Source organism: Limulus polyphemus, unplaced genomic scaffold (assembly GCF_000517525.1).
Source record: "Limulus polyphemus unplaced genomic scaffold, Limulus_polyphemus-2.1.2 Scaffold4505, whole genome shotgun sequence".
Taxonomy (NCBI): Eukaryota; Metazoa; Arthropoda; class Merostomata; order Xiphosura; family Limulidae; genus Limulus; species Limulus polyphemus.
The window spans coordinates 15,189-25,401 of record NW_013670115.1 but is presented as its reverse complement, the minus strand read 5'-3'; the positions used below and the strand labels follow the sequence as shown (position 1 = coordinate 25,401).

The 10,213-nt window shown below is 33.9% G+C and overlaps 1 protein-coding gene across 1 annotated transcript in view; it reads left to right on the top strand.

Annotated features, from left to right (window-relative positions):
* The window catches only part of LOC106471269 (lachesin-like), a gene marked incomplete at its 5' end in the record, with an annotated part of 29,881 nt that overhangs the window by 7,348 nt on the left and 12,320 nt on the right, over positions 1 to 10,213 (top strand). The window contains one exon of the mRNA XM_022399875.1: positions 4,294 to 4,464. Coding sequence (XP_022255583.1) covers positions 4,294 to 4,464 — 171 coding nt within the window. The remainder of the gene's footprint in view (positions 1 to 4,293; positions 4,465 to 10,213) is intronic.

The window sequence follows — 10,213 nt, the reverse complement described above, 5'->3', positions numbered from 1 at the left end:
CCTGCTCTGCCTACACGAGTATCGACCCACTGGGGAGGGGGGGGGGGCAGGATTTTGGTATTTAAAAGACTATATTTTATACAGAATTTTCAAAAATTAACTAATTAAAAACTACATTATACCAAAAGAAACGTGAGGATCTTGGGTCTTCTGTAGGACTTGAACACACATATCCTGAAGCTACGGAAAAAGTAAAAAGTTCGGGAATTATCATCACAAAGAACAGACACCATATCCATGCGACTCTCTCCACCTCCGGTATTTGCACTTTGTAATCTTTGTCTCTTTCTAGACCTACAAAAAACACAAAACAAAAAAGAAGACGTGCTTCAATAAAACATAATGTTAGTCATGTTATCACTTCAAAGTATGGTTAAAATAGCATTTATTTTAATATGTAAAAGATGTTTAGATTAAACAATTATTTTTTTATATCACATTAAGTTTAAAATTTTTACCTTAATAAGCTCCAGCGAACTGACGACTCCAGTTGTATTATGTCATAAGTTATTTTCGAACTCACTCGGGTCGTGATACAAAATCGTATTGTATTCTTTTGAATACAAAGGGAAACAAAAATTTAAATTTAATGATTTTTTTTTGTAATTGTAATTAACTTTTAATCAATTAAGACGCATTTTTATTTAGATTATAATTATTTTACCATCCTACTCAACATATTGGTCACCCATCATTTTAAAGACAGTCTTCACATTAAGAAAAGTATAAGTAATTATAAACGAGTTCAATAATTAATCCGCACCTAAAACTAAAAAAAAAAAACCTTGAAATTAATTTATGCAATTCATCTAGTAGACAAGAAGAATAAATAATCAAACATTTTGAGCTAGCTAATGATTTCTTTTAAAGTCAGACAAAATGTCAAATCTTTAACGAAGTAGTTTTTATAGTAATGAACTTTAGAGTTTTATATCACATTGAATTTCTTCTTCACATCCTTTTCAACTTTATATCACTTATGTATTTTTATTATATTTCAAAAGTTGACGAAAACAATGTAGGCATATTATATTTTTTCTTATACACTTAATTAGTCCTCTCTATTTTGTTTTAAATCGCTAACGCTTCCTTTAATTTCTATAATAACAAAAACGTTTTGTGACGTTCCTTTTTATGCTTACCCAATCCTTTTTTACAAACTGGAAGTGTTCGACCTTCTTTAATATGGGAGGTCATGAACAGCATACTTCCCTTAGAAATGACTGCTGTTGTGATTACAGAAACTAGAGTGAAGATATAAACAAAAATTTTGACGATTTTAAGAACGATTTCGACGGCCTTCGAAGTTAGTGTGAGGTCCTCGTCTTCGGCAGGATTATCTACGAACACATCCCACCCTCTCGTCTCTTGTTCACTCCGGCGACTACGAGACAGAAGAACATACATACACAAGTTATATACCAATGTTGTTGGACATTATATACTTTAGTTATGACGTGATGAAAATGTTAAAGTTAGATATTCACATGACTGCCTGTTTCCTTGCATATATATATATCATTCATTTACTCTTCAGATCACTTACTGGTCATTAGATGTTGGAGTTGCATACCAATGATGGAGATTAGCATTATTTTACATCATGGGTCTGCCTTGTCATAGTAACACCACAAATTTCGATTATCATTTAATCATTTTGTATAATATTTTCATCTAGTGGTGTTTAATGGTATTATCTCTAAACAGTTCATAGGCTTAAACAACCAATTTACAAAGGATCAATTAACACCATTAATCTATAATTAGCGAATAGTTCATTATTACTGTCGTCTTGATTTCTACTTTAAGTAATGCATGAAAGTAGAAAACTAAAGGATATATAAAAGTTATGTTAATGGAATTGTTGAGAAGTTAGTTTCTCAAAGTTTTTAATCTGGTTAAAATCACGTATAGACATATATAAAGTTATACTGTATATTAATGTATATATAAGTTATCTTTTTGGGTCGACAAACCAAGTAAGCAGATGATATAGGAACTTTGGTATATAGTTAAGTATACATGATGTGTGTATATATGTTTTTACACTAGCTGCTCAGAAGTATGTGTGACACAGTGGATCAGCGGTAAGCTTGAGGAGCTTATAATGCTAAAATCCTGGTTTCGATACCCGTGATGGACAGAGCACAGATAGCCCATTGTGTAGCTTTGTGCTTAACTTCAAACAAATCGAATCTTCCAGCAAATCTAAACATTTTTGGCATATTTAAATATTACCACTTTTGTTATTTATATCATTCGTCAAGATCGTCAGTACGTCATACATTTTAGGCCCCTCCCTCCTGCACTTGTGCCGGATTCAGCATCTGTGAGGGCCCGTGGCATTTTTTATAAAATATATTATTTCCCATTATTTTAAAATTTTATCATTACTGGTGCAGTTTTATTCAATTTTCCTATAATTATTATCATAAAATTATTCTTGGTAAGAGTAGGTGATACGTATCCAAAAAAATTAAACAACTCTTATGATAATATTATATTATATAAATATTATACTTATATTTCATAAAATAAAAACTGAGATTTTATAGATACACAATATTATTATACTAATTAATGTTATTGAGATTATTATAAGATAGTTAGTTCAGGTGGTTAAGGCGGGTCGCGGGTTCGAATCCCCGTCACACCAAATGTGCTCGCCCTTTCAGCCGTGGAGGCGTTATAATGTGACGGTCAATCCCACTATTCGTTGGTGAAAGACCGCCAACTCTTGGGCTACTTGGGTGGTGATGACTAGCTGCCTTCCCTCTAGTCTTACACTGCTAAATTAGGGACGGCTAGTGCAGATTGCCCTCATGTAGCTTTGTGCGAAATTTAAAAAAAAACAACAACAACAAACAAAACAAAACAAACTGTCCTGAGTACACCCTTGATTTCCATTTGTACTAGTATCATAATCCTGTTTTATTTCCTGTTAAATTCTAAAGGTTGCATGGTTCTTCAGACTTCCTCATAAACGTAAACTTTGTATTAAAATCGGTTTCGATCTGTGTTGGCATTTTCTAAAGTTATCTTTTTTTTTTTTAATTTCGCAGTTTTTCGCAATTATTCTGTTATTTTCATTAATAATTTGGAAATTGGCGTTGTTTATTAGATTTACATTTTTCCTTTTTTGTTTTCAGGTAGTGTAGTTCCTTTCCTTGTGCGTCGTTTAAAATGAACTAATCATAACAGATACGTCTTGAACTACAAACATTTCCTGAGTTACTACATGCATGTGAATGGGAAGTTATATTTTCATATGTAATATTTCTATCTATCTAATACCATTCTGTTCCCCTGAATGGATTCTTTTAATATAAATTGGCTAAGCTTGAAAGAAAGAGACACAAATACTCTTCTTCCAATGACGACGTCATCATTTTTGTTTATGATTTATAAAAATTGTGATATTTCAAGACGTTATTCTAACGATTTTCGTGTTTCTTTTACGTCATTCCAAATTATACCATGAGCGTATTTTGAGAAATAATCAATATGTACGTGAAAAGAACTGCGGAGTAATACAATATGTACGTGAAAAGAACTGCGGAGTAATACAATATGTACGTGAAAAGAACTGCGGAGTAATACTATATGTCATAAGGTTCCACTAAATTATTCCACTGTCAGGACTTTAAAACCAAAAAATGTACAAAATCATACTAGGCAAAACACTGTTTATTTGTGGTTAAGCGCAAAATTATTCCATTATCAGGGCTTTAAAACCGAAGAATGTACAATATCATACTGGGCAAAACACTGTTTATTTGTGGTTAAGCGCAAAATTATTCCATTATCAGGGCTTTAAAACCGAAGAATGTACAATATCATACTGGGCAAAACACTGTTCATTTGTTGTTAAGCACAAAATTATTCCATTATCAGGACTTTAAAACCGAAGAATGTACAATATCATACTGGGCAAAACACATAATAAAACACTGTTTATTTCTTGTTAAGTACAAAGCAACACAATGGGCTGTGCTGAGTACGCCATGAGTTTCGAAACCCGCTGAGCCACTGGGGGGATGGGGCAACAAAACACATCAAAATAAGTAATAAACAATAAAATGCACCATACCTGCTAAAAATAACTTATGAAAATGTTTACCCTATTCAAATGATTTGTATAAATCCTCTGATCCAAGCTAAAGAATTTTTTAAGTCACCATTAAACTGGTATAGAAAAACCTGACCGTTTTCGGACATAACGATCTTGTTTCATGAACATTTTCTCTGCTGCGCACTGAGAATGTTAACGTTTCGTTGATTTTATATATCTAGTGCCTCCGACAATTCAAGATAATGGAACAAGTTCGGACATGATAGTCAATGAAAGGTCCTCTGTCAGCCTACACTGCACGGCCACTGGTTACCCGAAACCCAAAATCTTCTGGCGACGAGAAGACGAAAAAGACATCAATCTTGGGTCATTCGGTACAAAATCCTTTTCAGGTCAGTGAAAGGACGTTTTAGTTAGAATTTTTGAAAATATGTTTGTTTTGTTTTTGAATTTCGCGCAAAGCTACACGAGATCTATCTGCGCTAACCGTCCCTAATTTAGCAGTGTAAAACTAGAGGAAAGGCAGCTAGTCATCACCATCCACCGCCAACTCTTGGGCTACTCTTTTACCAACGGATAGTGGGATTGACCGTGACATTATAACGCCCCCACGGCTGAAAGGGTGAGCATGTTTGGTGTGACAGGGATTCGAACCTGCGACCCTCTGATTGCGAGTCGAGCGCCCTAACCACCTGGCCATGCCGAGCCTTGAAAATATGAAAGACAATACGAAGAGGATCGGACCTAGGCCTGTATGTCAACCGTCAATACGAAGAGGATCGGACCTAGGCCTATATGTCAACCGTTCAATAATCAGTTGAAAACTAATTTGCAAAGTAAATATAGATCGAACACAGTTCAATAGGTCAATTAATTATCATGAAGGTGTTTTAAGCAAAAGGAAATGGACTCGAAGAAAATTATGAGTTATTTATGAAACACAAAAAGGACTCAAATTCATATTTATATGCATATTAAACCAGCTTGTTCGTAGACTGTAACACTAAAAACCGGATGCTGTAACTGTAACCTAAAACACTGGAGCTGAAAAAAAAACACAATAAGAAAATCCTGTTCTTATGACTAAATATTCATATTTATGATCTACTTTGTGAGCTTCTAGCAAGATATGACGTTCATATTATTACCTCGTTGACATTATAAAAGCAGTGTGAAAAAAATAATTCTTTTAAAAATTGATGTTAGTTTCTTGTGTTCCGGTATAGATACATCCTTGTTTTATTTTCCGCCTTATTTTATTTTCTTACTTTGCGAGTTCTTATTATACTACGACAGTCAAAACCAAAACTAAAACCCACACACGTGGGAAAACGATTTAGAACGTGTTAGCCGAATGGCGTATATCGTCGAATCATCAAAGCAATAATCCATTTTATGATATTATCGCGTTATTCCAAGAGTTTTTCACAGTAGAAAGAAATGAGAAATTTGTGGGCGTTGATTTAAAACTCACTAGAGTATTATTATCATTTTACTCTTATAAATTATGTAGTTAAATGTTTCCGTTTAGTGCGAACGATTTTTTAATTTTTGTATGAAAACAGTCAAGTTGAAACTTTGACGATACTTAAGCCTTTTAGAGTTTCCTAAATTACTCCAAGCTTCTAGAAACAGAGCAAAAAGAATGCAGTTTTGAAAAAATGTAGGCGGATTATTTTTAATTAACTTAAGCGACTTCTAAGCATATTGATTTAACTCTAATTAACATGCGTTGTAAGATCTATCTATCTTGGGGAAACATAATTACAGCGGTTTGAGAAAGTTGTTTTACAGTCTCACCACGTCGTTACATCCCATGTCGCCACGTTAGTTAGAATTATGTATCATAAGAAGTACAAATGGAATATAAAAAAACGTATCTTTTTAGAAAGTTTCGATTTTCATATGAACTTCAAGGATTTCGTTACACCAATCTTAAGACTTTCGTCACACTAACAACAGATCTTGCGTCACACGAATCTCAAGTCTCTCGTCACACAAACCTTAAAGTTTTCGTCGTACGAACCACGAGGCTTTCGTCATACCAATTTCAAGTAATTTTTCACACAAGCGTTAAGACTTTTGTCGCATGAATCTCGAGGCTTTAATCACACTAATCAAGGTCTTGCGTCACACGAACTTCAAAATTTTCGTCCCATTAATCTCAGAACTGTCATCACACAAACCTCAAGGCTTTCGTCATAGGAATGTCAAGTTTAGCGTCACACGAATTAAAATAGAGCTTTGAACCTGACATGATTAAATCATTTTTTCATTACTTTATTCTCATTAGTAAAATATCACAATAAACATACTCCACCTGGTGAGAGCTTTAATAGCTTAAAGTGGAGCAGGTATTAAATTTTCAAATAAATATAGTAAAGGTATAGGAAAATAGAAACTGCAGAAATACAATGATAAATAATTATCATATTGCATCGTAATGATATTATGTGGTCCTGTTACCATCAGACGAGCTAGTGCTACCACGTTTTCAGATTTTCATATCAGTTAAAGTATAGAAACATTTAACGATGTGATGGTGTGTCAATGTTTCAACATTTCAACCCCCCCAAAAAAAAAACCTGTGAATGTGATGGTGTGTCAATGTTTCAAACCCCCCCCCAAAAAAACCCTGTTATTCACGACCCCAACAGCGAATTGTGTGGATGCTACTATAATCGTATAGATAATCGGTTAAACAACCAACTAACGCTGCAAACTATCATTATATTAAACGTAGCCTAACTTCTCAACGTAATCAAATATTAGTCTCAAACGTTGCTTAATTTTCCACAACACGGTTTCTTTCGCTTTGTTCATAGGAATCATTTAATCGTGCACTTTGGTTTCAGGTTTGTATACAAGTCGTTATTTGTAAGAAACTTCTCCAAATGACATTAGGAAACATCCCGATATTTTTAATCATTCATTTTTCACATCCACTTAGCTGCCAGTCAGACAGTAAAACTTTTTTTTTCATCATCAAGATTATTTGTCTGTCTTGCCAAAACTGATTAATTTGATCAGCATCCAGTTGGAAATTGATTACAGCCCCATAAATTATTGTAGGTGAGAGTCTGTTTGTTTTAGAGCAAAGCCACATTGGGCTGCCTGCTGTATCTATTGAAGGGAATCGAACCCCGGATTTTAGCGTTGAAAGTCCGTATATTAGCCGCTGTTCCAGCGGGGAACAAAAGGTAGAGTGAAATACTCTTACGGTCATGAAACGTTGAAAAGAAGAATTGGAAAAGTTAACAACACGAAATATATATTTAGAAGTTAAATAATAAATCATTAAAAATGTCATTGAATTTTGAATCTTGTATTAGGTTTGAGAAGCTGAAGATATTATGTACCTTTTCTTCTGGTGGGACAGCGGTACGTCTACGGACTTACAACTCTAGAATACTGAGTTCGATTCCCACGGTGGACAGAGCAGATAGCCCAATGTGGCTTTGCTCTAAAGGCCCCCCAGTGGCACAGCGGTATGTCTGCGGACTTATAACGCTAGAAACCGGGTTTCGATACCCCGTGGTTGGCAGGGCACAGATAGCCCTTTGAGTAGCTTTGTGCTTAACTTCAAAACAAATTCTGGTATGTTGTCTTCTACAGTTGCTCCAAATGTAGTAGTTTATAGCTTGTTGTTTTTTTCAATCTTTCGTTATACAAACTATTTACATCGAATAAATATTTGTCCGATATGTTTTGATTTTTCTTCAAGAATTTTTTGCTTTGCAGATAAAAAGTTGTATTGAACAATTTAATTTTGATTTTTTTCTATATGGCTGAAATATTGATAAGGTAGATTTTTTATTGATAATTAAGACGGAAAAAATTGTTGTTAAACACAAAGCTACACAATGAGCTATATGTGTTCAGCCCACCACTTGTATCGAAACTCTATTTTAGCGTCGTAGGCCTGTTGGCTTACCGCTGAGCCACTTGGGGGCAAACATGCAAAGGTTGAACACGTTTAATTATTACTAATAGATGTTTAGGCATAAAATTTGACGAAACAATAATTTAAAACAGAACGTTTTTGTTTACCATCGTCTGATTCACCCAGTTATGGATATTAAGCTAGGACAGAGTAAAAAAATAATATTCCATATTTATTCCGTTTTTGCTTTTTTTTTGCCACGAGTCACTGGCTCAGGAGACCTAGCGTTTAACATTAGAACTCTTCAGCTCAGTTGGATCTATGGCAGTTAATAATCTTTCTTTGACGCTATCAATAACATCAGAAGGCTACTTTTAACATTTAAATATGTGTCACAACCAACATCAGCAAATGGAATCTCTTATACCTCCTGCCAAGCAGCCAGCCTCTACGTGAGAGATCAGCGCTGGGATCAATTCATAATATAATTCCAAATCATTCAATGTAAAAATATGTTCCCCAAAAATAACTTCTTTGATTAAGTATAGATTGCATGTGAAATCAAGTTTGTGTCTGATGCTAAGCGTTTTTTTTTAATTTTTGATGCCCCTCAGGCTGCTGATGGTAGGGGGTCAGCGGTAAGTCTGCAGGCTCACAACGTTAAAAATCGGGTTTTGATATCTATGGTGGGCAGCGCACAGATAGCCCATTGTGTGGCCTTATGCTTAATAACAACCAAACCAAATTAAAATCCTAACGATAAATTGGAAATTACTTGTTCCAAACACTCAGAGCAAGTAAACTAAGTAAGTGAAATCAGTCGTTATTTATGTACTAGGATTATCCCCAAGTTTTAAATAGATAGCGTAAACATAAATATCATGAGATATGTCGTCATTTTAAGTTTTAAGAAGTGTAATAGGAGAAATGGTATACCTACCAAAGGTGTCTACTTGCTGTCTGAAAAAAACAACACAAAATAACCATTTTTTTTTGTTTACCACGAGTTTATATATATATATATATATAAATATCCGTAATAATTAAAAAAAGAAGTGAACCATCAACTATGATCCTTAGAACAAAGTATTCTATTCATACAGAAAATAAATTTCCATTGATCTCTTATTTGTCGTTTACCTCAAATTTTCAATTTACTTTCAAAAGTGAGAACCACTTTGTATAAGAGGATTTCGATTATTTAACTCCCTATCATCTACATTCAGACACAAAATGGTAGTTTGTTTGTGAAGCACAAAGCTACACAATGAGCTATCTATGCTGTTTGTTTGTTTCTTTTCGAATTTCGCGCAAAGCTACACAATGAGCTATCTATGCTGTTTGTTTGTTTCTTTTTGAATTTCGCGCAAAGCTACACAATGAGCTATCTATGCTGTTTGTTTGTTTCTTTTCGAATTTCGCGCAAAGCTACCCTAGGGCTATCTGTGCTAGCCATCCCTAACTTAGTAGTGAAAGACTGCCAACTCTTGGGCTACTCTTTTACCAACAAATAATGGGATTGACCGTCACATTATAATGCCTCTACGGATGAAAGGGCGAGCATGTTTGGTGAGTCGGGGATTCGAACCCGCGACCCACAGATTGCGAGTCGAGCACCCTAATCACCTGGCCGTGCCGGGCCTATCTGTGCTGTGACCAAGAAGAGTTTCGAAACCCGAATTTCAGCGTTATAAGGCCTTAGACTTATACCGCAGAGCCACTGAGGATCAAATTGATCTTATAAGATAAAACACAACATCACAGCACCTGCAATTTCCTGGACAATTTGATATAGCACTACAAGATCATTATCTTTAAATTAAACACAAGACTGTAGTACCTGCATAATAATCTAAAATAAGTAAAAAAATAACATCATCTACGTGAGTTAATTCCTTTATACTTTTTTTATAATAATCTAAAATAAGTCAAAAAATAACATCATCTACGTAAGTTTATTCCTTTATAATTTTTTATAATAATCTAAAATAAGTCAAAAAATAACATTATCTACGTAAGTTTATTCCTTTATAATTTTTTATAATCATGTAAAATAAGTAAAAAAATAACATCATCTACATGAGTTGATTCCTTTATAATTTTTAATAATAATCTAAAATAAATAAAAAAATAACATCATCTACGTGAGTTGATTCCTTTATAATTTTTTATAATCATCTAAAATAAATCAAAAAATAACATCATCTACGTGAGTTGATTCCTTTATAATTTTTTATAATCATCTAAAATAAATCAAA